Source organism: Chionomys nivalis, chromosome 7 (genome assembly GCF_950005125.1).
Source record: "Chionomys nivalis chromosome 7, mChiNiv1.1, whole genome shotgun sequence".
In the NCBI taxonomy this organism is placed as follows: domain Eukaryota; kingdom Metazoa; phylum Chordata; class Mammalia; order Rodentia; family Cricetidae; genus Chionomys; species Chionomys nivalis.
In genome coordinates, this window is record NC_080092.1 from 11,840,047 (window position 1) to 11,867,846 (window position 27,800).

General features: G+C 50.5%; 1 protein-coding gene across 1 annotated transcript; it reads right to left on the reverse strand.

Moving 5' to 3' along the window:
• Positions 1–1,128: 1,128 nt before the first annotated feature.
• Kctd5 (potassium channel tetramerization domain containing 5) lies at positions 1,129–27,611 on the reverse strand. Its single transcript, XM_057776360.1, has 6 exons — positions 27,320–27,611; positions 13,768–13,876; positions 11,980–12,071; positions 10,362–10,457; positions 8,399–8,524; positions 1,129–2,855 (listed from the first exon to the last, which is right to left on the reverse strand). The coding sequence occupies exons 1-6, from the start codon at positions 27,569–27,571 to the stop codon at positions 2,826–2,828; spliced, it is 705 nt and encodes a 234-aa protein (XP_057632343.1). The 5' UTR covers positions 27,572–27,611; the 3' UTR covers positions 1,129–2,825.
• Between the last annotated feature and the right edge of the window lie 189 nt (positions 27,612–27,800).

Here is a 27,800-nt window from a genome sequence, read left to right on the forward strand (position 1 = left end):
TTGTCCCAACACTGGGGAGGCAGAGGCATGGGGAGTTCTATGAACTTGAGGCTAGCCAAGGCTACATTGTGAGATCCTGTCTCAGAGAAGAAAATAAAACATGGAATTGATCACTTAGCACTTGCTATATACCAAACAAACATTAGGAATCTCCTAGGGCTCCACTCCCTACTGGCCACTGGCTCTGAGGATGGGCTGTTTGCTGAGTTCCTTCTCTAGACCATGTTGAATATCTGGTCTAAGAATGGCTGGTTACTCTCCTACTCTAGAGAGGAAAACTAGAGTCCAGACAAGGGTGCAGGGCAGACTGTGGGGATGCTGAGGACACCCCAAGAGCAAGCTCTGGGCCATCATGGTTGGGAAGTGCTGGCCTGAGTCTCACAGGCATGAGACTAACCCCAGCATGACTGCCATCTACCTTAGGAAGCAGGGGTCTGCCCAAAGGTGCTGGGTGATGCTGTTGCTACCCATGCATTCAGACAGCTGACACCTGGGCCCATGGGCACCAGCCAACCAGAGGTGTGGTCATGCTCCAAGTGGCACTCTGGCACAAGCCCAGGCACGGGCTCTGGAGAGTCCAGTAGCTGTGGACCTACTTCCCGATGTCTCATAGTCTGCCTCTCCTGTCCCAACTGCTGTTCTCCCGCAATCAGAACTGCCCAAGCCCATGCTCCAGGCCCCTCGTGACACCCTCACAGCTGGCAGGCTGTCTAAGACTGAGACTAGATGCCCTGCCTTTCTAGTCTTCTGCTCAGTCTTGTTCGAGGCTGTGAGGCAGGTCAGCATCAAGAGACCTCTCAGAGCACCGGTGTTAACACCCAGGCTACCTGAGCGATGTACAGGAGTCCCATATCTCAACTAGGGCAACAGGACAGTCCCTGTCTGAACCCTTGGGTCAGTGGACCACCAACCTGGCTGTGTTGCTTGAATGATTAGGACACAGGATATGCAAGGGTGTGGCCATCAGAGACATCCCTGTTGACCGTGGGAAGCAAGCCCTCAGAGAACCGGAAAGAGGCTGCTTTCTAGGGAGAGGAGCACGGCTTTCTGGTCCCCAGGACACGCTGCTGGAGGGAAAGCACTTCTGCACACTTTAACACATTAACAGTTGCTGAACGCATTCATAAATACACAATTTTATTTACTATTTTCAGGGGAAACTTAGGCATTAAACGGTAAGCTGATAAAATACGGATACCTAAAAAAGTATAAAAGTATAAATATCCCCTTAGAATTTTAGTGAATTAAGTTTTAATATCATTAAATTAAAAAACAAAAACCCCCACAAGCCTATCTATTGTCAAGGTCATAAATCAAACAATGCTAAGTGTCCAGCGCTCCCCAGAGTAGTCCCCATGGCCAACAGCAGAGCCACTGCCCCCAGGGCTGCTGAACCCAATCAACCCAACAGAAAAGTTTTTATGAATCATTTAAGCCAAACATTTAACAACATACAACAGACCTTAGGAAAGGACGAGGTCAGTCCTAGATGCTGGAGAACTCGATTAATCAGTTACTGGCAGAGGAGAAGGAAGAGGGCCTAGGCAAGAAGTTTCCGGAAGCATCTGAAACAGTGTTAGAGGCTCTGACCAGCACACGGGCAGCCATGGTGGTCAGTTTGCACAGCTCCCTTGGGAAGCCAGGGGGTCAAGAAGCACAGAGCTTGCTTGCTTGGGCCAAGTTTATGGCCTGCTACATCCCCTAACCAGCTAAGAAAGGTCTGTCTCAAAGCCAGCAGGCGCAGCCTCTGCAGGAACCTTGGCAGCTCCAATGTCATGTCAGGTGGACAGAGCCCATGCAGTCTCAAACACTCCAGAAATACAAGAGAAGAACTGCATAGTTATACGAGGAAATGAGAGCCAGTGAGAAGGAGACATGTTTGCGTTGTAAACATCCTGAATGTTCAACATGACCTGGAGTGTCAGCTCCAGAAGCCAGGTGGTCAGGCCTCCCGCCCCAGCCTCCATCCCAGGCACGGCAAAGGCACTGGTAGGCGCCAGCTCCCCATGAGCCCACAGGTGGGGCACACGAGGCAAAACATCTACCTCCCTTAAATGATTTAACAGATCAATCCGAAATGTAGCAACACTTTTAGGCATTTCTAAAGAGTATAAACACCGGGTGGTCTATCCACACTTTAAAAAAGGGATACAAAGTCCTCTTGCCTGGAAAATACAAATTGAGAAGCCTTGATGATCCTGGGCCAAGCTGACGGCCACTACAAGAGCCTGGCTCTGAAAGGGTGTAGTCCAGGGCAGGTGTCCAGAAGTAGTGATGATGAGGAGGCTGCCTTTGTCAGGAGCCTCAGCCGAGGTCAAGAGAAATCAACCAATCATGCCCAGAGGCACAGCCGCCTCCCTGACCCAAGGAAGAGGGCCTGGTGCTCAAGCAGCGCTGAGCAGGCACCCACGCCCTAAGCCACAGTGCACTGGACAGGGGTTGTGGCAGCTGCTCCTCCCTCCTGGCAAGGCCCAGGCTGCCTGTTGCAGACTGTGTGTGTAGCACCAAGGACCTTGACCTTCAAATCATCTTCAGGAATGCGTGGGCTGGTCAGTAGCGTCCTGCCTCAGTCCCACGGAGCACTCGGAAAGAACAGAGTGAGGCCACAGAGACGCCAACCCAGCCCTAGCTGCCTCCCTGTGGGGACGACTGGCTTGACAGCTGGGCTGTCTCTCGCCACCCACATCTGAGGCAAAAAAGGATCCATACCCAGATCTCTAGAGAAATGATCAAAAGCACGTTTCTTCTCACAGCCATGCTTTCTGCGCATGGCGGTTCACTTTGTCTTGGGGAAAGAAAATCATTTCTTCAGCTGTCAGTACTCCTCACATCCTTGAGCCCCGTTCTTGCAAAATCTGAAAGATATGAAAGGCAGAGTGAGGGTGTAGGCCCTGACCAAGTGCCCTGGTCAGAGAGCAGAGCTCAAAGGAGCCCTCAGCTCAGGCCAGAGCTTCAGCTAAATAACAGGGAGACTGCAATAGTGGGGGTGACATACTCCAGAGTCCCTTGTGCCCAGTAGGTCAGCCCCCACCCCATCCATCAGTGAGGACTGCACCCCCCCTTCACTGGTCCCAGTCTTCTGCCTAACCTCAGGAAACCTTCCAGGCCAGGTCACGCTGTGGTGCCCTCCATACTGGGGCTGCATCCCTGCAGCACCTGCTGCCCCTCACCCTTGGCTTCCACTCCCAGGCTCCTTAGCTAGTACACTGCAGTCAGCTGCATATCCGGGTGGGATGGAAGTCCCTGGAGTCCTTAAAAACATGCTGGGGCTGGGCACATGAGCCTCTAGTAGCCTCTAGGGCTGGGATAGGACGTGACTCCAGGCAGAAAGCCACAGAGCTGAGGAAACCTCACAGTAGCCATTTGGCATCTGCTACTGTGAGCAACCCTATTGGTCTGGTGCAGCAGGACGAGCAGGCTCTGGAGGCTATGAGGAAGGGCTCAAGAGAAGACCGCATTCTCAGGTTGCTCCTGCATATCCCCTGCACCCAAGACACCATGCCTGCCCCTAGGCCAGCCTCACTAACAGCTGTGGGAAGCCAAAATGGCCACCCTGGCACTTCATCAGGAGCTTCACAAGTCTATGAGATAGTGCTATTCCCTAGTCTGACAATGGCAAGCTCCACACGGCGGGCAATTTCTGAATTCTCCAGGATATCTGGAGGTGACTCTTGGCACCACCTTCTTACCGGGGAGCCAAGGTCTCAGCACCACCAGCTCTGAGCCAAGCAGAGCCAGCATAGGTAAGGGTATAGTTAGCAGAAGTGGTTGCGGGACTGTCTGCCCAGAACAGTGTGAATCCCGAAGGGGCTGAGGTCCATCAGGACCTATAACAGCAAGACCATCATCCTATGGCCGAGGCTAGGCAGCCCTGTCTCTCTTGGGTAGTGAGACTACCTTATGCATGCTCCTGCCTTTCACAGGGAGGTCAGGGCATGTGGCTTCATCTAGGATCTCTGGGAGCTGGTGCCTACTCCAGGTTTGCCTTGTGGGCACCACTGTTTTGTTCCCACAAACCCAGGCTCCCAGAGCTAGAGCCATCAAAGCATGTTCCCTCAAGACTCTCAAGAAGTCTGAGACCAGCCGGGAGGTGGTGGCACACGTCTTTAATCCCAGCACTCGGGAGGCAGAGGCAGGTGGATCTCTGTGAGTTCGAGACCAGCCTGGTCTACAAGAGCCAGTTCCAGGACAGGCTCCAAAGCTACAGAGAAACCCTATCTAGAAAAACAAAACAAAACAAAAAAACAAAACTTTAGCCAGGCGGTGGTGGTGCACGCCTTTAATCCCAGCACTTGGGAGGCAGAGGCAGGCGGATCTCTGTGAGTTTGAGACCAGCCTGGTCTACAAGAGCTAGTTCCAGGACAGGCTTCAAAACCACAGAGAAACCCTGTCTCGAAAAAGAAAAAAAAAGAAAAAAAAAAAGAAGAAGAAGAAGAAGAAGTCTGAGACCAGGCTGGAGAGATGGCTCAGAGGTTAAGAGCACTGGCTGCTCTTCCAGAGGTCCTGAGTTCAATTCCCAGCAACCACATGGTGGCTCACAACCATCTGTACTGAGATCTGGTGTCCAGGCATACATCGAGGCAGAATGTTGTATACATAATAAATAAATAAATCTTTGGAAAAAAAAAAAAAAAGAAGTCTGAGACCACAGAAGTCCCCTCCCCTCCCTCCAGGGGACTTTCAAAGCCTTTGAAGCCTGGGCACCTCCCTGTGACCTTCTCCAAGAACCCAAAGGCAGGGATGGCTCCCTCGAGCTTCTGTCAGTCCCGCCTGTCACAGCTCACACCCGAGGCAGGTCACAACTAAGTCTCCTACCCTGGTGGCTGTGAACTCCCCCAGAGGGCTATTACAAATGAGGCGCTGAAACAGGCCATACGCCCATTTCCAGCACTGGGAAGTAAATAGGGGAACAGAAATATATCTGGGCAGCAGAGACACACCCTATCTCTTAAATTTCATGTTTCCTTTCACCTTTTAAATGTGTTTATTTATAGACAGGGTCTCACTGTGCAGCCCTGGACAGCCTGAAACACAGATCTACTTGCCTCTGCCTCCAAGTGCTAGGATTAAAAGTGTGTGTCACCGCACCCGGCCCTTCTGCCTTTCGAAAAGGAAGTTTAAGCACTTTGTTGTTGCTATTGGTGTATATGTATGCACACACATGTGGCGGTCAGGCAACTTCCAGGAATTAGTTCCATCCTTACACGGGTCCTGGGGAGTCACAGTTGGGCCACCAGGCTTGTAAGGCAGTGACTTTACCCACTGAGCCATTCCACTGGCCCTTGTTTTGTTCTGAGGAAGGGCTCCCTGTGCAGCTTAGGCTGCTCTGGTACTCGGAACCCTCCTGCCCCAGGCTCCAACCTTAGGGTAAAGCGCGACCTTGAGGACCTGAGAACAAAACCCCATGGCTTTCATATTTGTTAAATATGAAATAAACCCCATTTATTTCATATTTCACTCACTGCTCAGCCCCAGGTGACATTTAGGCCACCCTAGGCCGTAGGTGGGACTGAGTGGGCACTCACTGCTCAACCCCAGAAACACTCTTGTGGCCACACCCACAGTCTCACATGACACAAAGCCTCAATTCTGCACACGGCATCCATGGAGGGACACTATAACAGAGCGGCACCCAGCATTCAAGCAACAGTCTCCTGTCCCTCCTACAGGGAGCTCTACTGCAGACACACAGGCTCGACTATCCAAGTTTCTGTCCACTACAGAACATACAGAAGCACAAAGGAGGGGTCAAGGCAAAAGTCACTAGGGTCATGGGGCAAGGAGACTATGGTGTAGGGTCTACCTAAAGGGCTTCAGAGCTCACCGTGACATTTACACTTAATCTGAGTCACTCACTGCCTTGGTGCCCCGTCTCCTCTTCGTCGCTCTGGTGAGAACAGCAGGAATAAGGAAGACAGCTGTCAGCCCAGCTTGAGCAATGCAGGCCTGCAGGAGGGCTAACCAGTACCACCCAGGAGGAAAAGCTGGGCATCCCTAGGTCTGGCTGAACTGTGCAGTCCCTCACCTGCAGTGGACACCCCCCCCCCCACAGCCCCCGGGAGAAGTGACTTAGAGGACCACGGGCCTGGCCCCATCAACAGCCCACTGCCCGACAGAGGCGGGGCTGAGGCTGACCAGCCAGTGGGCAGAGGTTTATCAGCCCGTCAATAACTCATGTCTGTAGGAGGGCATTATAAGAGTCACACTAGACCCACAGATCCGATGGCTTCCCTCACAGGTGACAGATACTCTGTCACCCAGTTACAGAGGGCTCTCTTGCTCTTGGCCCCAGAACTCTCCTCTGGTAGGTATACTTCTTATGCGCCCAACCACTCCGACTGCATTCTGAGCCAGGGCTAGATCGCAGATCAGAGGGCTAGGAAGGCTTTGCACTTGTGGCTGGCACTAGAAGCGAGGCGATCACCCAGGGCTTGCCCCGCTCATTCACAGCTCAGCTCCTCACACAGACTACAGTCTCATGACCCTAAGAGCCTTTACTCCGACCGTTCCCATGTGAAACAGGAAGACTGTGGCAGTACCGGGTGGTCACCAGATGCTCAGGGGACACTGTGGACCCACTACTCTCAGAAGGGTGGCCCAGTGTATGCGCTGTTTCTAAACTCCTGTTCTCTAGCTCTGGCTCCCAGAGGTCCCCATAGTTTTGGGGACCATGGTACCTCCTGCTGCTATGTGCATTTGGAAACTGCACTGGCTGCTTTACTTCAGAGCAAGGTGGGTTTTGGTTTTGTTTATGTTGATTTTTACAGACAGGGTTTCTCTGTGTAGCTCTGGCTGTTCTGGAATTCTCTCTACAGACCAGGCTGATCTCAAACTCAAAACTCTGTCTGCCTCTGCCTCCCAAGTGCTGAGATTAAAGGTGTGCACCACCACCACCCAGCCCAGAGACAGGTATTTTTGAAGAAAGAAATAGGAACATATTTTCAATAGCAAAGGGACTTGGGCCTATGCCTGAAGCCTCCTCACAATACAGAGTAAGTCCTTTTGGCAGCTGAAAAGCCATAGAGGAAGATGAGCTCTGCTGGAGAAAGAACTCTGGTGAGCTTCATTATAAAAACCAGAAGTTTAGCAGGAGTGGGGGTGGGGATTGGGGCTTCTAAAAATAACTGAAAAAGGCCTGTCATTGCTCAAAGACAGAAAAGTCCTTCTGCAATTGGGTTAGAGGTGCTTAAAGTAGGGGACGCCAGTTAGATCTAAGACCCAAGGAGAAGTTTGCCCCAGGCCAAATGTTGGAACTCTGGCTTCCTTTGGCCTCCTGCCGAGCCTGAGCCTTGTACAACTCAAGGCATCGTGTGCTTGGGCAGCGATGGCAGAGGGTCTGCCCCCGCCTCACCTCTCTTGATCACACAGAGGCTAAGGACAGGAACCAGGAGGTTCTGAAGGTGTAATATATCAGCCCATGGCAAAGACACTGTCACATCACAATGTGGGCAATGTGGGAACACTGCTGAGAGACAGCTAGCACGGCTTCCTGGACAACCCTGAGGAACTCCACCAGTCAGTTCTTAAGTACTCACCCTAAAGACCAAGAAAAGCTAAATGGGAAGCTCCAGGGAGGCAGAAGCCACCTAGGGGCCACTGACTAAGGGTCAGGTTGCCATCAAGTCCCTAGCTAAAGCCCACCATGTTTGGCTTCTTCTCACCCAAACTCATAAGCACCACCCACCCATCCACTCCCCCCCAAACTCCCAATCCCCGGCTAAACATTCCCCTGGGCCTTACACGGTCATATGACCTTGGAGTCAGTCTAAGCAAGGCTCTGGCTCCTCCTGAGCTGGCAGCAAGGCTGGCAAGCTACCACAAAATAGCTCCAAGGCCCAGGAATCACCCAGCCCAGGCCAACAGTGTACACTGCAGGGACTCGAGCATCTGTGTGCCCGAGTCCCAGCCTTCAGGCACTCAGAGGAAAGGTCGCCAAAGTCAGTCACTTGAGCGCAACCTCAAAGTAGACGAGGCAGGCTGCACTCTTCACCTTGGCCAATTCTGCTTTCCACGAGAGACAGAAGAACCCAGTGCCCCGTGGGCTAGGACTGAAGGACACACTAAACCAGATGTGAGAGACCAGTGTGTGCAGTGAGGCAGCCGCAGGGCTAGAAACCTGAGCTCAGGGGAGCTGCCCTCTACCTGTGTCCCTAGACGTCCCCTGAGTGAACAGCCACAGTCCCGAGGCCTAAAGACTTCTAGGAACAACCCTGTCTGGGGGCTGCGGACACGGGTGCTGTAAGGGCCTCTGTTCCGACACGAGGCTGCTTCGTGTGAAGATCTCTAGCCCAAGAAACCCAACAACCAAGAGTCTAGAGAAAACAGCAACAATCATGAGGGAAAAGAAGAAAAAGCCAGCCGCAGTCTGCCAGGACAGGAGCGTCCTGCTGGCACTCACCTTGGCTTTCTCACTTGGCTCACTGGTTGTGCCGTAGGGGGTGTTGTGCAGCTCCTTGGAGACCACACAGAGGAACTCGGCCTGGTCTTCATTTCCATAGTTGTAGGAGGAGCCGATGCTGACCAGCTGAAAGGAGACACAGCCTGTGACAGTGCGCAGTGGCCCAGGTGTACCTACCCCCAGGAGGAAGGCCAGGGCACAAACTGGAAGCTCAGGGGCAGGAGAGCTAGCCTTGGCCAGGTTTTTCCATACAACTATTAGGAAACAAACTCCCAGTGCACTGCAGGAACCTACACCTGCACCCCCACATAATTGCACAACATGCTGGAACACGCTCTCTGCAGACTCTGAACCCTAGGGGATGATGACTGCGTACCCTGCAGAGGGAGGAGGGTAGTGGTACAAAGGTTAAGGCGAGTGAGTGAGAGCAGGACCAGAGTTCACGTAGGAGCACCATTGAGGACCTACTGCTGGCAGCCAGAAACCCTCCTGGGGTGAGTAGGGCCTAAGAGATTAACTCCAGTGCCCACCCAGAGCAGAGAACCCCAGCGCTGGACTAGGGAGTTCAGGGAAGCCGAACAGAGGCCAAGAGCACTAAAAGCCCAGAGCGCTAAGTGAGAGCCTAGCTTGACTGACAGACAGAGAAGGTGATGTCTTGTACTTCTGCAGACCCTTGCCTGATCTAACGTGTCTCATAGGCCACTTGGGCCAAGACCATGCTCATCACCACAGCCATGAGTCTGAGACAAAGCTGAGCACAGACATCAAGCACGTTTTTTTTTTTTTTTTAAAAGATTTATTTATTATGTATACAGTGTCCTGCCTGCGCTTATGCCTGTGCCAGAAGTGGGTACCAGACCTCATTACAGATGGTTTTGAGCCAACAAGTGGTACCCGGGAATTGAACTCAGGACCTTTGGAAGAGAGTCAGTGCTGTTAACCTCTGAGCCATCTCTCCAGCCCCATACTTCTGTTCTTTTAAACACAAAAATAACTCAAGGGAAACCACTGTAGCCACAGTGAGGATGTCAATGGCACACAGTGAGTAGGCAGTAGGGGCTCAACTGCCCCCAGTCGCCGTGGTCCCTGCCCATGTGTCTACCATCAGAAACGAGGTCAGGAGAGAAATGGGCTACATGAGAAAGCTACTATTCCCCTCAGCAACGGGGGACAGACCTCACCAGGTAGGATCGACGGCAGAGGTGCTGGCCTGAATCAGGTAGTTGCAGGGAGGTCCCACTGAAGGAACACAAACGCATGTCTCCCTGAGACTCTATCCTCACAAGGTAATCGCCACCTCAGAGGGACTGGGCCTCACCCTGGTTCTCTGAAGGCTTGCCAATCTAGTACTAGTCCTGCCTTGAGGAGGCAGAATGTACCTTACTAGCTCTCTGGGTTTTACCAGAGAGAACCTGATAGCACAGAGGTCAGGATGGAGGCAAGAGGGGTGCCTGTGCTACAGGGCAGCTGAGGACAAAGTCTTCAAGTTCTGGGAGAAGAGTCTCCTCCAGCCAGAAGTCACAAGAGAACAGAGAAAAAGGCGCTTGGTTCCAAATGAGGCGACCCAGTTCACAGATCCAGAAATGGTGACAGCCACTTTCCAGTGTACAGTCTTTCTTGGGTCACATGCCAGGGACACGAGGGGCAGGCTCTGCCACGGTGACATCTGTTCCTGCCCAACCCTCTGATGTGATTCTAACAGGGTCTGGGCACAACGCACACACACATGCAGCCTGTAAGACCCGCCAGACCCCTAGGAGGGCAGACATCAGCCAGCCCGATGTTTGTGTGTGGGCAGGGAGCACTCGGGAGTTGAGCTCCACACGGGGGAAGTGCTGGACATGGCACAGACCAGCCTTGAGGGAAGAGCTGGCGTTAGAAAAGCACACACAGAGTCTGGGAGGATGAGGGTTAGGGAACGGTCCCTGTGACCTGAGGACTTCCATGGGTTCCTATTCGTCACCTGCTCAAACTTCCAGCCGTCTGACATGGTGGACACCATCTGTGTGAGCTCCTCCTCCTGGCACTGCAGCACACGATACACATGCTTCACTGGCATCTACAAAGACAAACGCCCAGAGGTCAGGCCCTATGCACCCCAGTAACCTAACCCCATACTGCCACAGGTCTGTCAGTCAGTATCCAAGGCAACCTTGAACATGTCCACACACGTACATCTACATCAGCAGCTGCTGCCGAGGCTTTCCCACAACCCTTCAAAATATTCCTACTCTAGATTCCCAAATAAAAAGAGTCATGTTCCTGAGATCTCAGAGCACCCATGGCTAGATACGAACATACAGAAAACCATTTTTCTCTTTGTTTTTTGAGTCAGGGTTTCTCTGTGTAACTCTGGCTGTCCTAGAACTCACTCTGTAAACCAGGCTGGCTTTGAACTCAGAGATCCACCTGCCTCTGCTTCTTTTGCTTAACCTTTCCTGCCCAACAGAGACTCCCTGGGAAGTTCCAGGTAGACTTTGTTCTTGGGTGTGGGACGGGGAACAACCAAAAGACAAATCTGCCCCCCACTCAGAGTCCCCAATATGTACAGGACATAAGGGTTCCAAGTTGCTGTTGCTCGGGTTGTGTTTCATACACTGGCTATCACACCCAATGGCAATGGGTGCTCTGCTTCTGTGCGGCAAGGCCCTGCCAGGAGCATCTCGTTTGCCTCAACAATGTAGACAGACACTGAAGTAGCACTGATCGGTCATGTGGTCTTGAATGGGACTGGGATAAGAGGCAAACTGAGGGGGATGGGGGACCTCCAGGACCTTTCTAATGCCATGATGAGAAGCCCCTCCTCAGATCCCTCCCTGCCACTGAGTTGGCCCAGTGAAGGGCAGAAGGCTTGGCCAGGCCTCTGTTTCACTCCCAGCTATCAGTGAGCCAGAGTGCCACCGTGTGAAGGTGTGCAGTAGGAAAGTGCCCAGGGGCAGCCCATCAGGAAGGCTGATCACAGGGGTGAGGCAGTGAGAGGCAGCTAAGTAGACCAAGTCAGGTGATGCCAGCACTCACTTCATGGGCTGGATGAGGGCGTATCCACTCTCAAGCGCAGACCTAGCTTGTTGATAAGAGCAATGCTGACACCCACTGAGGTCTTCCTCACACAGCACCCACAACACACACACACTGGACGGGCAGCTGAGGGCCCAGGGCGCCCAACTCCTCCCCGTGACTGCACAAACTTAGTATCTGTGCCACTACCTCCCAGCTCATCAATGTTCTCTTCTCTCATGCTGGCCACAAGCCTTGTACTCGCAGACCAGGTGGTGATACTCGGCCATCAGAGTGTGTCTGCCCTCCAGCATCCCACTGCCCCACAAGGCCCCTGGAGTCTCCTCCATGCGCTCACTGCACAGTCTACATAGCTGCCTGTCTCCATGGCTGCAGTGGGCGCCCTGGCAAGGGACCAAGCAAAGGTGTGTGGACCCTTCGTGGCAAATGAGAAAGAAGAGAGCAAGGTCTGGGGCACAGGATGAGGAGAGGACAGTAATGGTCCAAGGCCACACACAGGGAAGCCAAACCTGCTCTCACCACTCAGGCCTGGAAGTTGCGGGCGGACCAGCACCCCGTCTCACCTGTGATGTTTTGCTGTCTCGTTCTCTGATTTTGTCCTTTACAAGTTTTATTAGTGAGGTGATATTGTAAAACTCTGCTTCCTCCAACACACCTGAAATAGAGGCAAATAACCGTGATTTTTCTACTAGATCAGAGCAAAGCAAATAAGGATCTCATCCCAGCACTCGTCCCATCCCTGGCCTGAAGTCCGTGCGGCCAGCTTGTCACAGCATCTCATAGTCCTCCTTAGTGCTCGGCAGAGGCAGGGGACCAAACATGAAGGTCAGGTCACTAGACAGACTCGTGGCACTGCCACCACAGATGACGCGTAGAGGTGACATCTGCTCTTAGCCCACAGACACCGGGAGATAACTGGCATTTTTCTCTGCAGCCGGGAGGCTGCCTGGCTGTGCCAGATTCCTCCTGAAGATGACTGAACGGCATGGAAGCCACAGACTCCTGCAAGTGTCCCAGTCACATCTACCACATCTTCCCCTGCTCAAACCAGGACTGGAATTGGCTGAGCCACCCCTGCTCCAAGGCGTCCCCACAGCCTGCTATCCAATGTATCACACTTAGGACTCAAACTTCTAGAAACTTAAAACTAGAATGCAAGAGCCCTGCTTCTGGTTCCCTCACCTCTTTCTTCTTTCTTTCCTTCCTTCCTTCCTTCCTTCCTTCCTTCCTTCCTTCCTTCCTTCCTTCCTTCCTTCCTTTCTTTCTTTCTTTTTTTGTTGGGGGGGAGTTCCAAGAAAGGGTTTCTTTGTGTAGCTTTGGAACCTGTCCTGGAACTCGCTCTGTAAACCAGGCTGGCCTTGAACTCACAGAGATCCGCCTGTCTCTGCCTGGGATTAAAGGTGTGTGCCACCACTGCCCAGTGTCCTCCCTCATTTCTTTAGCTTTCCCGTTCCTAAAGGGAAATCAAAGATAGACCAGGACAGCTCAGGATAACACATGGTACGGCAACACAGGAGATCTAGGCAGGACAGAGTGCAGGGAATGAGGTATGAGAGGCTGCGGGGCAACAAGCATGGCTCTCACAACTCCAGAGCAGAACTAGATTTCCATGTAACCATCCACACGGTAACACAGTAACCAGGGACTTAAAGAGATCCTAAAGAAAGAAGATACATGATAGGAGCGTCCAAAAGAACCCCACAATCCAACCCAGACTGGAGATATGAGGGCAGCAGCTCTCAACCTACGGTGGCAACTGCAGATCAGATTTACGTTACGATTCACAACAGCAGCAAAATCTCAGTTATTAAATAATAGTAAAAATAATTCTATGGTTGGGAGTCACCATAACATGAGCATTGCATTAAAGGGCTGCAGCTTTATGAAGGTTGAGAATGACTGGTCTAGGGCCTTCTTAAAATGGCCCTACCTTTTCTGAGGCAAGACAAGATAGCTTGGTGCTATGTATCCTATACTCTGAAACCAGGCAAGATAAAGAATGGCGGCCAGGGAGGAGAATACGCAAATGTCCAGGATCCTCGAGTTGATCTAGAAGGAGAGCACAGAGGGGCTCCACACCTCACTTCCCAGAACTTGTTATAGCATTCACGAGACACAGGCTCACACTGCAGAAAGCACAACAGATGTGAGAGCTGGGAAGAGCCACCCGCACTGCGTCACCAAGACACCTCAAACAGTCTACAACATGGCCTTTGGCCACTTGGTGCACAGCTCAGGTCCTTCAGCCATGCAGTCCCTCGGACCTGGGGCACCTGTAACTTCAAGGAACCAACCAGCACTTCTACCAGGTCCCAGTGCAGTTCTGTGTCTGCTGAAAACAGACGCCTTACCTTCCTCTGCTAGGTCTTTGTTAATAACCAGCTTTCCGTGTCTCAAGTAGTTCAGTACAGGTCCGAAGTAGGTGGGATCTCTGTCAATTAAATAGGCACCCGTTTCATCCTACAAAGAACATAATGCTGTTAGTTCTTGTGTAGAAACCGGCGGTTCTGCTGTCGGATTAAGGGCAGACCATATTCAACAACACAGCCTGTGTAGGCCCCACAACGCTCACGCACCTGTCTCAGAGAACTTCAGAGCAGTCTCTGGTGCAGTCTGCTCCCATCTGACCTAAAACAGGTCCCAGCCGTCATCAAAACTACCCTTCTGTGTCTACTGATCTGAGCCAACTAGGTATTGCTCTAGCTCCAAGACTCTGAGAAATAGCTAATAAGGTGTGATACCCACAAGTCAATCCCCACTCCCCTCACAGGACAAGTCAGCTGGGGAGGCCAGGATGGCTTTTGACCCTGCCATGTAACCTAGGCTGGCCTCGAGTTCATAATTCTCCTGCCTCAGTCTCCCGAGTACCAATAAATGTGCACCACACCTTGCTCCATGGCTCAACTTCTAAGACCCTGGAGACTCAGGCCTTGGCAGCCCGTTCTCCTTGTTCGGGGCATCCTGGAGCAAAAAGCTAAGACCCAGGAGTCAAGCAGCAGTACACAGGAGAAAACACCCTCCACAGCCGCGCCCTTAAGTCTCCTGTCAGGAGCCTCCTACAGCAACAAGGGAAACTTGGGTCAGTGGTAATGTTGTAGTGACCACACAGGGTACCCTCATTTCCTTCTAAACCACAGCCCTTGGGCTTTCCCGGAGACTATGATCACTAAGGGAACCCTTGCTCTGTGGTCAGCGGTTTGTGGAATCTGACCCATCTGAAGGACAAGCTGTACATCTGCCTGCTGACTGACAGGGCAGCAGCTTCAGGACTGCCATCCTCACATGCTCACCACAGCTATCTCTGAGAACATCCTCCTCCAGGACGGGGCGCACTCAGCTCCACATGGTACCCCACGCCATGCAGGCCTGCTGGACACCATGTCCCGCACGAGAGCCACAGTCTGGCTGGGGTCAGCGGAGGTGTAGCGACACACACAGGTTACAAGGACGTGCCCCCACCCAGGGTGTGGGTCAGTGAGTTTCTGTTACACTCTACTCCAGACCTGCCACAGATTGACTGTGTATAATTTGGGGGTTGCCCAGTCTGACAGGGATGCAGACCTTCTGGTGTCTGGTGTGGACCACACAAGCTGGTGAAGGGTGAGCCTTCCTCCACTGCTGCAGCCTGATACCTACTTCTGCAGCTACTCAGGGACCGCAGCCCGAGAGCTCCGAGGTGAGGCCACCACCCACCTTTCCAAGGCCATGCCAAGCACGAGGGAAAGAACCTGGCTCCATAACACAACACCACGAGGCAACTGAAGGCACAGACCACTGAAGCAGGCTGCCCTTGCCACCCAGTGACAGCTGGCCAGGCGAGGCCCATGTCATGGGGCCTAGGACAGTGTGCTGGGTTCCCTGACCCCCATGGGTGTATCTATCTGCCCACGAGTAGCAGAGCTCACAGAGACCTCAGTCACAAAGCAATGAGCCTTCAGAGGCTATCTTCATAGATGACCATTTCTGTATTTGGTGGAAAAAAATCTGGTGGTTTCAAGGGTTCTTCCCAACATCCATAGGCACTGGATGTCAAAAACTTGCTTTTCTGAGATCAAAGGGGGACACCTGAGCTGTGGTTACATCATGGCACCAAGGTCTGGGAGGCAGGAATGGGTGGAAGCCAGGGGCTCACCCTAAGTGTGTTTCCCTTCCCGGGGCCCCTATACTATCCAACGCGAATGGCTAACTCCCTAGCCCTCCTGACTTCATCCTCATCACTTCATCCAAGGACAACACACCGGTCAAACTGCCCCAGGGCTCTCCGCTCTGTCGCCTGGCCCTGCCTTCCAGTCTCAGTCTTCCGGACCCCAGTCCGCCAAGCAAAGCTGAGAAATCACGGAGAGCAGTGGCAATTATCCCCACATTACAGGAAGCCACAAGCAGGTCTCCCCTCTGTTCGTGTGGAGGTGCTCCTGGAGGGTGACATTTCCACATCACCACGCTCAGGAATATTCATGGCTCAATGCACCTTGACAGACCACTGGCAGACCAAGAAAAAAAGGTCAGTGGCGGATGGGCTCACCCCTATCCAGGATACTCTTGGGGACCTCTCTCTGTCACGATGGCCATGGCTTCAGAGCCCAGTCTTCCCTGGCAACAAGAAGCCTAAAGTCCTCCATCCAGGGTACTTAGGGGGAGGAGTAAAGAAGGAAAGGAAGAAAAGGAGAAGTGGGAGGAAGCTGTTTATTGAGTGCCCTCATTCAACAGCCTCCGGGAGACTTCCAGAATGACAAGCGGCACAAGACTACACAAAAGTGACCTAGGCCTCCCAAGTCCTGAAGGATGAGGGCACAGGCCACTGTGGCAGATCAGAGGAGCTATTAACATTGCATGAGCTGGAATCAGCACTTGGCCTGAAAACCATAAAGGGTGTTAAGCCTCTGCCCAGCCGGGTTCACTAGCAGAGCCTGGCCAGCCCACATGCTGGGTGTGGCTGATCCTTACTGAGCATGCCCTGTGGGAGGCGGCTTTCCAGCAACTGCTCTGAAAGAACTCCCCTCTAGAACTATACTCTAGCCCAAAGCCCCTCTGGAATTCCCCTCTAGAGCAATGCGCTAGGCCAAAGCCCCTCTGGCATGGAAAAGAACACACCTGGCCAGGCAAGAGAGGCGCACGCCTTTAATCCCAGCACTTGGGAGGCAGAGGCTGGTGGATCTCTGTGAGTTTGAGGCCAGTGAGCTCTACAACAAAGTAAGTCTAGAAAGCAAGTTCCAGGACAGCCAGATCTGTTACACAGAGAAACCCTGTCTTGAAAAAAGAATACCTGAACAGTGGCCCCTTCCAGGCAAATGATCAGTTAGATTGACAACACCTCCTCAGAGTACTTGGCGTGAGATCCTGGCCACAATGTGAACGTCTAACGAAGGGGTGTGCTCTGCCTAATGTCTCCCCATCTTAGAGCCGAGGGCTCACCACCACCGCTCCGGACGCGGCAACACAGAAACAGCAGCCCAAGGAACCTTTCAAGATTGTGTTTTGAAGATAGGGCTTCTCTGTTATAGCCCTGGCTATCCTAGAACTTGTTCTGGAGACCAGACTGGCCTGAAACTTGGAGATCCACCTGCCCGTGCCTCCTGAGTGCCTGGGTTAAACATGTGTGCAACCAGCGCCGGGCCCAAGGAACCTTCTTACAGCTTCAGGCTCTTCTAGGCAGTTGTCTGTGCATGGAACCCAATGTCCTGTTTTCCTAAAACCCAGTCACAAAGGAAGGGCAAGATATGTACTTTGTTAGAAACCTTCCTCTGCATCCAGTAAAGAAGCACATTAGATGTGGAGACTTCCAGAAAAACAAGACCAAAGTAGTTCAAATATTTTGCTAAGCCAGGCTGGAGGGCAAGATGAGTAACAGAACCTGAACACATATGTAGCCTTATGTGAACATACGTAGCCTTATGTGAACATACGCACGCAGTCTTATGTGAACAAACGTAGCCTTATGTGTGAAGGCCTTGGCCAGCATCAGGACCCCTGGCCACCCAGGGAAGGTAGCCTGTACTGAGTATGGCAGGGCAGAACACCTTGGAAATGAAAACAGGGAGCTATCAAGGAAAAGCAATGGCACAGGCCTGAAAGCAAAGCTATAGGACCAGGTAGGGCAGTGACCCTCACTGGGCTATGTCCAGAGGGGTAGAGAGAATGTCCCTCTTAGTGGGTTTCTATTGCTGTGATAAAACACCATAACCAAAGACAACTTAAAGAGGAAAGGGTTTATTTCAGCGTACAGTTCCACATCACAGTCCATCACTGAAGGATGTCAGAGAAGAAACCCAGTCTGGACAGGAACCTGAGGCAGGAGCTGATACAGAAGCTATGGAGGAATGCTGCTTTCTGGCTTGTTCTCCATGGCTTTTCACCTTCTTATAGCACCCTGGACCACACAGTGAGCTGGGCTCTCCCACATCATTCATTGATTAAGAAAATGAACCACAGGCCAATCTGACGGGGTGAACTTCTCAATTGTTCCCTCTTCCCAAATGATTCTAGACTATGGCAAGCTGATACAATTAATCAGCACAATTGACCAGTTATCAATCTGACAGAAAAACACAGTTAAACCATAGCCTCTCCTTTCTTGTTGTTCCCAAGATGTCAGTAATATCAATATCACAATATAAAACATATTCCAAACTTTGAAAGCCCCAATCTTTAAAAATAGAAACTTTAAAAGTCCAGTCTCCTGACTGGGAGAGATGGTTTGGCGGTAAGAGCACTGGCTGCTCTTCCAGAGGTCCTGAGTTCAATTCCCAGCAACCACATGGTGACTCACAACTATCTGTAATGAGATCTGGTGCCCTCTTCTGGCCTGCAGGCATGCATGTGGACAGAACACTATAAATAATAAATAAATAAATAAATAAATAAATAAATAAATAAATAAATAAATCTTAAAAAAGTTTAGTCTCCAGCACTCAGGAGACAGAGGCAGGAAGATCTCTTGTGAGTTCGAGGCCAGCCTGGTCTACAAAGCAAAGTTCCAGGACAGTCAGGGCTGTTACACAGAGAAATCTTGTCTCAGGGAAGGAAAAAAAATAGTCCAGTCTCTTTAAAATATTCATAATCTCTCTAAAACTCCAGAGTCTAGGCTCACGCTTAGACACTCCCAGGAATCAAGGGGAAGTAGAGGATCACTTCCCAGAAGCATCGTCTCAGCTATCAGGCAAGCTTCTTCTGCTGGCTACTTCCTTAAAGCAGGTCAGCTGCCTGAGCAGATATGGAGGCCAGAGTAAGGAGAAAGGGGTAATGGATATGAGCACCACTCACACCAAATCCTCCAGCAGCTGTCTGTGTCTGAGATCTCAACTCCACAGTAAGGGCCCAGGCCAAGCCCAGTATCCCATAGTTCCTCCATGACACACACAGTAGCGCTGCGGAGGGTCCGCTGTGGACATTCCAGGCTGTACACGTGTTTGCAGGAGTGTGATGAACGGCTGACAAGAATGAGCCTCCAGCACTGCATGTCCCAGTGCTGGTAATGAAGCTCAGGGCCTCCATTCTAACACAGAAATAGAGAAAACCAGGAAACACAAATCCAAACACAAGCCAGGTGTGGTGGCACACGCCTTTAATCCCAGCACTCAAGAGGCAGAGGCAGGCGGATCCCCGTTAGTCTGAGGCCAGCCTGGTCTACATAGTTTCAGGATACCCAGGGCTGTTACACAGAGAAGCTCTGGCTTTGAAAACAAAACAAACAATCCAAATGCAAGCCTCAGTTCACTCGTAAAATCAGTTGAGTTTTTATTTATTAATTTTTGAGACAATATCTTTTTATTATAAAGGTTTAGCTGGCCTTTAGTGCACTGAGATCCACCTGTCTCTGCTTCCTGAGTGCTGGGATCAAAAGCATGCACCTCTATATCAGTCCCCAAGAGGACTATTAAGATGCTGACTACAGCAAGTGGGGCCAAATGAAGCTGGGCCTACAGTGTCACCTATGCCAAGAGCATTCGAGATGTGGAAAGTAGGCTCTCCTGAACCCAGCATTCAGAGAGCAGCCGGGGAGCCGTCACAACAAGGCACTCTTCTCTTTAGTCCCACCAGGATTTAGGGAAAAGCCTCTGCTGTGTTGGTATGGTGGGTAGGTTTTGTTTTTCCATAAAAGCACCAGAATTACGACTGCTCTCTTGACAATCATTTGTCTCGCCAAACCCTTCCTACCCCACTTCTCGGGGAATCTGTGTCTGACCTACTTGCGGCAGCACTGACTGGAACTATGTACATTTCTCTCCAAAGGCATAAAAAAGGGATCACTGGACTTAGCTCTGAACATTACATGAAAGCCAACTTCCCCCACGAAAACACACCACCAGTCCACATATGCGAGACAGCTTGCTAATGCCCAAGTTGGCACTGAGTGGGCATAATGTGGAGGCTGAGCCCCAAGCCTGCAGCAGAAGGAACCCTGAGTCAGGCCTCTGAGGTGGGTGCCCTGGCCTTGCCAAGGGAGCTGCCCATCGACATCTTTCCCAGGAGCAAACGGGCAAAGGCCAGGCCAGGCCCAAGTCAAATATGCTCCCAGGAGGCCTAACTCCACAAATCTATGTTCAAAGGAGTGGAAAACCACCTCCAGAAACAAACTTGTCTCAAGCAGCTGTCTCTGGTGGGGAAAGACCTAGTAAGAGGCAGGCTATTAGTCATCCAATCGTAACACAGTCCCATGCTGTGGTTGTCCTCTAGGGCATGACCCTAACACAGCCTCATGATTCTGAAAATAGCATGCAGACAAGTGTCAAAATCACTACGCCTCAGGCAAGACCCTAAGCTGAAGATGCAGCTGCAGAGTGTCACTCTCAAGGTTCAAACGCACCTGCACCTATCTCTGTGGAAGGGAAAAGGCACCGCCAGGAAGATTAGAATTCAGAACAGAGTGTTATGCACTGAATCTGGAAGCCTACTCCACCAACTAAAAGACAAATGCATTGAATTTTGTGCGCGTCAACACACAAATCAACCTAATTACAAATGCTTAGATTTTACTCTGAAATTCCCCATTTCGGGTGACACATCCACACACAAACCTTTATTTCTACTTTCTTGCTTTGCTTTACAAATATTTGTCACATCTTTGATCCAGAAGAGATCTTAGATATTTACCAACTGCAGTGAGGGTACCAACGACCAGAGACCCAGGAGGCTTGTAAGAGACTCACAGATTTGTAGAGTGAGGCCAGACTGAGACCCCAGCTTCCCAGGCCTGTTACTGTACGCCAGCCCCTCCCCGCACACACAACCCCTCCCCACCAGTACAAAGGAGTTTAGGAGAGGAGGACACTCATTCCATTTTTCTTGGGGCACCCATGCTGCCAGGAGTTCACCTGGCCACTAAAACACAGGGAAACACAGAAGCCAGACCTCTAGGTGAGACTGCGGGGTGAGAGTCTGCTAGGGCTCTCCATCACTGCGACACTTGTGTGGCCTTGACCATACCCCGGGAGAGCTCTGAGTCACGACTTGAGGAAAGTAGCCCTGCCACAGACATTCATGACTTCCACCCCTAGCTGGAAACTAAAACTGAGGACACCAACAAAGCTTGCGAGATGTGAGATTTGTGAACTGGACCCCAAGACTGAGGCTCCTGAGTCTTCTCGTGGAGTCAGCATGCTTGGAATTCATCCAGGGCAGGTTCCTTGAGCTGTGGTCACTGTGGGGTCCTACTGATTCAGAAGACAGGAGCTTTTCTAGGAAGAAGACACTTCCCACCACCTGGTACGAACATCTGCATTACCACAGCAGGGGTCATCCATCCCCAGGTTTTCTCAGATGGTTTCCCCGCTCGGTACACTGGAGACAGAAGAGCCCCACACAACCTCCAGTACATACTGCTCCTTCCAGACAGTGAGAGTGTATTTAAAAGTCTACTGCCATCATCAGCTAGACAGGAGAAAGGAGAGACAGGAAATGTAAGCATTGAGAAGGATCTGGACCAGGTGTGCCTAAAGGGAAGCCTTTCCTGGCTCCATAGTCTTCAAGCCCACGCACCAGCATCTCCATTTTGGCTAATATGTTGGCAGTCCAGGGCATTGTGGCCAGGACAGCCCAACCAGGAGTTCACACCTCAACTATAAATTCCCTCAGCAATCTCCAAAGCTACTAAAATGCCATCTGTTTCAAGGTGGCCTCTACTCTCCTCACATGTGGCCAGAAGGCAAACAGCATAAAAACTCTTCTATACCGTCTTGCTAGGCTCAAAGAGCAGACCCTCAGCTTTTCCTCTTCTCTCCTCTCATTAAAGATTATCCAGCCCCCAGTGGCACTTACTGTCCCTCATCTGCTTGGAAAAAAATTCACCTTAGCCCACAGTCAGTGAGGAGCTGGCCACCCAGGCCTGATCTGCAGAAACTAAAACAAAAAGTGTAGAGCCCAAGTGCCAAGGAGGCAAGAACCCATCAGAACAAGGGCAGTGAGGCCGCTGGGGGCACATCCTACCCTAAGATGCTTGTGGTTACCTCAAAGTCAGCTCCATGGGTACTGGGTGCTGCCCCAAAGCTCCATAGTTGTCTCTCCTAAGCTGGGATTCGTCAAGCATCTTACAAGAAAATGCAGTGCCTTACCAGGCAGCCCGCTCCTTCCCACAGCTGCCCCTAATCAAGACCTAATGAGAATCAGCTTGCACCTGAACGGGGTCAGCCTGCTGGCATTCAGCCATACAGACCCTCCCATTGGCTAGTAGCCCAGAGCATGCAGAGGGACGGCTGTGAACCTGCACTGATGCCTGAGGAGCAGCAGACAGCTGCCACCCCTAAGCCTCTGCTCCTGGGAACAGAAGGCACACACTCTGAGAAGGCTGGATGGTAAGTACTGCGGCCTTATTGTTCTCTTCTCCTCAACTTTCGGAACCAAAGCACCCAATACCCCACCCAAAGGGGAATAAATAAGCTCCACGCTCCAAGAACATGTGATGTGGGAAAGATGGTGGGTGGCCAGAGTTTTCCGACCCCTGGCACTGTCATCTGGAGAAGGACAACCAAACTACACTAGTAGCGGACAGAAACAAGGGCTTTGCACCTGCCAGCCGACCCCCCACCCCATGCCTCAGAGGATTCCCAAAGATAAGCTCTCTTCAGAAAGATCCAACTCCTCATGCAATGACAAGCCCACTTGACCTGCTCAGGACCAAGGGGCTTCTGAATGAGGCACACTGACAGAGGAGACCAGACATCGTGAGAACAAGCATCCACTGTAAAGGGGGCAAGAGCCCAAGACCAAGATGCACCATTAGGGCCAAGAATGCACTGAGCCACATCTGTAAAGCACTGTAGGAGTAAAGCACACCCCATGCCTCCCATGCCCACTCGCAGCCTGAGACCAATGCAACTCTGCCCAGCACACAGGAGGCTTGTGGCCCGTTTCTCTGATTTAGTTACACAGAACAACATCTGCCATTTATACCCTAAGTAATCCCCACTTCTCTTGCCAAGCAACTAATTCAAAGATGTTTGCATCCCATCCCTTGGCTATCTCTCTAACCCGAAAATTCACCAGCACCAACTGCACCCAAAGCGGATACAGAGAACTGTATAGAGGCTTGGTTGTAGCAAACATTATTTCCAAAGACCCATGTGGTGTAACTATATCTCCAACCTCAAAGCTGGGACAGTGGCCCTGTTCCAAGGGCAGAAGTTCATGTGCCTAGCAGTCTTCCCTAGATCCAGCTCAGTCAGAGAGAGAACACTCTAGTTCAGGATAGCTTCCGACCACACAGTATGTGCCGTTTCCCTTTTCCTCCTGAAGCATGGTCACACTAAGTCAGAGGCTAGATGAGCAACACACAACTGTTTTGGCATGCTATGGGATGCTGAAACATAATCAAAATGGGTCAAATATCAAGCCTTTGCAAAGCACTTTCCATGGGCAGCTTAGAAGTCTCACACCTGCCCCGCCCCCAAAGACAACACTGGAGAGAAAAATGACAAACAATGGCAGATGCTCAAATGCACAACACAGCCATAGTCCCGCAGGAGGATGTCCCAAGAGGAAGTGAGAATTCACTCAGGCTGTCTAGAGAAAGAACTTCCATGGCATGGCAGCAGTGGGCTCAGAGTTGGTCCATGAAATAAGAGGTCAAAGGTCTAGGATACATGGCATGGTGGGTAGTTAAGTCCCACCCTAGGCTTTGAGAACATGGGGAACAGGTATAGCCCAGAAGACCGGCTGTGAGGTTGAGGACAGTCAAGCAAGCCTTGAGTGTTTGCATTCTCTCCTATCCCTAGCAGTCTGTCCGTCAACAACTTTGGAAAGTGTCTTCTAGAAACTTCCCTGTAGTAACTCACAGCCCTGGTACCCCAGACAACAGTCTGTCTTTGGTGTTTTCCCTGTGAAACCCAGAAGGTTCCTAGAAGGTTTCTTGGGAACATCTTCCCTTAAATTTCCTAATTCAAGTCCCATCTGGGCATCACATTCTTCAAAGTTAAGCACTCAATAAACACCAGTCAAAGCCGGGCAGTGGTGGCGCACGCCTTTAATTCCAGCACTCGGGAGGCAGAGGCAGGCAGATCTCTCTGAGTTTGAGGTCAGCCTGGGCTACAGCAGCTAGTTCCAGGGCAGACTCCAAAACTACAGAGAAACCCTGTTTCGAACAAAAAAAAAAAAACCCCAAAAAACAACAACAAAAAAAAAACCACCAGTCAAATAAATACCAGAAAGGGAACCTTCCACCAGGTCCCTGTTAAAGTTCAACTCTAGGAGCTCTCTGCCAGGTATTCGTTCCTTCATCTTAACTATGAGGTCAGAGCTTGAAATCTTTCCACGTGAATCAACATCCTGTTTATCTTCCATCATGTAATTAATGGCCTCCATCTGTTAACACCCCTTCTTTTTAACCTCCTCCTTAGGATTTAATTAAGGTGGAAATCTCTTGGGAGACTCTTTCGTCAGAACCCGGTAGAGGGGGTAGAGAGAACACAGAACACTTAATAGATTTTCTTATTTGAATACTCTAATAACATACATGACTAATGTGAATCAGAATTACTCTTTCTAGAAACTTATGAGTAAAACACTATCAACCATGGTACCAAGTTTGCATCTGCTCTCTTTTTCTGGAGATAGAGTCCTTGTAGCCTAGGCTAGCCTCAACTCATTATGTAGCTCCCAATTCTTCTGCTTTGCCCCACAATGCTGGAATTATGGCGGTTTTCTGTCATGCCTGGGTACTGTTATACTACTTCTATGTGATGGAGGAATTACTTTCAATTAATAAAGAAAACTGCTTGGCCCTGATAGGACAGAAAATTAGATAGGCGGAGTAAACAGAACAGAATGCTGGGAGAAAGAAGCCGAGTAAGGAGTCGCCATGATTCGCCCACCAGACACAGACGCAGGTTAAGATCTTTCCTGGTAAGCCAGCTCATGGTACTACACAGAATATTAGAAATGGGTTAGATCAATATGTAAGAGCTAGCCAATAAGAGGCTGGAACTAATGGGCCAGGCAGTGATTAAAAGAATACAGTTTCCGTGTAATTATTTCGGGGCATAAGCTAGCCATGCGGGTGGCTGGGTGCCGGGGACGCAGCCCCGCCGCTCCTATTACAACATCTATGTTCTGAATTGTGCTTTTAAACTTTAGAAATCGAATGTAATTTAAGACAAATAAAGCTTAGATTCATTTCACATTAAGTGTGTGAGTGTTTGCATGTGCATATGTGTGTGCACCACATGTATGCCTGGTACCCAGGAGTTAAAAGAGGGGGTCAGGCTCTCTAGAACTGGAGTTAGAGATGGCTGTGAGCCACATGAGGGGTTCTGGGAACCCAATCTGGATTCTCTGTAAGAGCAATGAGTATTCTTAACCACTGGGCCAACTCTCTAGCTCTAAAATAATAAATTAAAAAAAATCAACTAAAACATATTCTGATAGGGAATCTCCCATTGCAGTAAAGAAAATACAAACACACATACACACATTTACATTTATGTATGTATGTATGTATGTATGTATGTATGTATGTATGTGTGTGTGCACACAAGCACCATAATGGTGTATTTATTTAGAGGTCAGAATAGAAGTTTAAAAAAAATTAATAACTTGCTTTTATTTTATGTGCATTGGTGCTTTGCTTACATATATATCTGTGTGTCAGATCTCTTAAAACTGGAGTTACAGACAGTTGTGAGTTGCCATGTGGGTGCTGGGAATTAAACCCAGGTCCTCTGGAAGATCAGCCAAAGCTTCTAATCACTGAACCATCTTTCCAGCCTTTTTTTTTTTTTCCTTTTGGTTAACTTGAGACGGTGTCTCTCTGTATAGCCCTGGCTGTCCTAGAACATAATCTGTAGATCAGATTGGACTCAAACACAGAGACCAGCCTGCCTCTGCTTCTCCAGTTCTGGGATGAAAGGTGTGCACCACCACTGCCCAGTTCAAAGTACAACTTTCAAGAGTCAGTTTACTTTCCACCACGTGGATACCAGAGACTCAACTCAAATTGTCGGGCTTGGCAGCAGGTGCCATGTCACCGGCCCAATAAAGAGTAGTTTATAAAGTAATCTTAAGAGTCAGTAAAATGAAGACATCGATTTGACTTTACGATAAAATGAAACAGCTCTAAAGCCATTGTTCCAGTGCTGAAATTAGGCAGACACTAAAAGCCAATGGATAAGGCTGATTTAAAATCGGATTTAATAGACAAGGCAGAAATACTTGAGTACTAAAGACAAAAATGGTTATAAACACTCACTGTTTGGAAAATCAATAATAAAACATACACTCTCACTATAAAAAGAAAACCCAGTTAACAAAAGCCTCTTTCTATCCTGGAGACTTTGGTGATTTTCTGGAAGGTCAGTTCTCTAGAAGTAAAGATTTGATTAACTCAGAAATGGGGACAGCTGGGAGAAGGGTTGTGAGGGACTAACACTCTATTATCTCAAACCCTAATTTCTTATTCTGCAGCGACTCAATTCTTAGATCACACTGAGGAGATGTTCTGTCAGGCCTCTTGAAGAGAAATGGACTCCTAACCTTTCTGGAAAAGCCTCCTGAGCAGCAGCTTCCAGGCTAGTAAGGCACAAAGTCTACATGATGTAGACTCAACCAGAAAACTCACAGAGTTAGTATAAGGCTCATAAACTGCCTATGGAGAAAACGGAGAAAACTATTTTTTTCTAAGTTTCAATACTGCAGAGTTCTGAGATATCAGTTATGCACTATTCCACACAACTCTTGTAATCGAAATACTTTCCATTACCACAGGTATAATAGTATTAGTGTTTAATTAAACATTAGATAAACTACAAACTAACCTGGAAAATTCCTACCCTATTGCAAAGAAAGTCAGTGGAGAAACCAAGTTTGGAAAGCAGATCGAAAAGGATTCTATACCTTGTCTCTCTTAGTCAATCCTAAGATTTTTCTACATTTGGCCCCAAACATGATACACATAATTCATATATTGGAAGTAAAATGACACTTTGGACCATTTTGTACCTTGCAAGAGCTTCAGAGCCCCTTCATATTATGGATGAGACGGAAAGGATGGAGCACAAACTCTGCGAGTCACTGGGAAAAAGGCAGCCACCGTGTCAGCTCCCATGGCCTACGTTAATTTAAACGTCTGGAATGTGAAAAGACCAGATGAATGCAAAGGGTTCTCAGGTTCCAAAGCCAGCAAATAGCTGGGGCGGTGGTGTTCACACACCCTGGGCAAAAGAATCTAGGGAGAAGAAAAAAACTAGAGGCACCGTAAAGCCGGTCCTTCTCGACCGAAGAGCATGAAAGACGAGGCGAGGGAGAGAAGCACTGTTAATCTGAGGGCTGAGGCAGACGGGCACGAGAGTGCCATCCTCTCTCCGGCCCAGGACGCTGGGCTCAAGAGTGCACGCTCCGCTGAGTGCCCTCGGTGTGGAGGTGTGCGCCGCGGAAGGCGACGAGGGCGGCCTGTCTCCCGCTGACCCACGAGGCCCTTACCTTGTCAGAGTCTAGGTCGGGGTCCGCCTGGCACAAGCGGTACAGGAAAGACTTCGGGTCTCGGCACAGCGTCTGCCGGGTGGTGAGGAAGTAGGTGCCGCCGACATTGAGCCGAACCCACTTGGATACGCCACTGGGGCGGTGTGCCAGGGCACCGAGCCCAGCGCTGCAGCGGCGGCACAGGCCACCCCCCAGCCCCGCCCCGAGGCCGCTCGGAGCCGGTGGCAGCAGCTCGCAGTGATTCTCCGCCATGATCCCAACAAGCCCCGCCACAGTACCCCTTCTCCGGAAGCGTTCTTTAATACAGTCCTCCGAATCGTCCCGCCCATAGGTCCACCCCAGTAAAGTGCCCGCCCAGGCATGATGTGCAAGACGGAAGTTCCGGCTCGAAAAACAGGCCGGCGACAACCACTTCCGGTCAGAGTGAGCCTTGCGTTTTCTAAGGGACCCTGAGGTTCGGCATTGGCTCCGCCCCAACCCC

Coding starts and splice junctions, on each gene's coding strand:
- Kctd5 (XM_057776360.1), bottom strand. CDS start 27,571: ATGGCGGAGAATCACTGCGAGCTGCTGCCACCGGCTCCGAGCGGCCTC. Junction 8,525..10,361: donor ACGGCTGGAAGTTTGAGCAG/GTGACGAATAGG, acceptor GTCTCCTTTCAG/CTGGTCAGCATCGGCTCCTC. Junction 2,856..8,398: donor AGCCAAGTGAGAAAGCCAAG/GTGAGTGCCAGC, acceptor CATATCTTTCAG/ATTTTGCAAGAACGGGGCTC.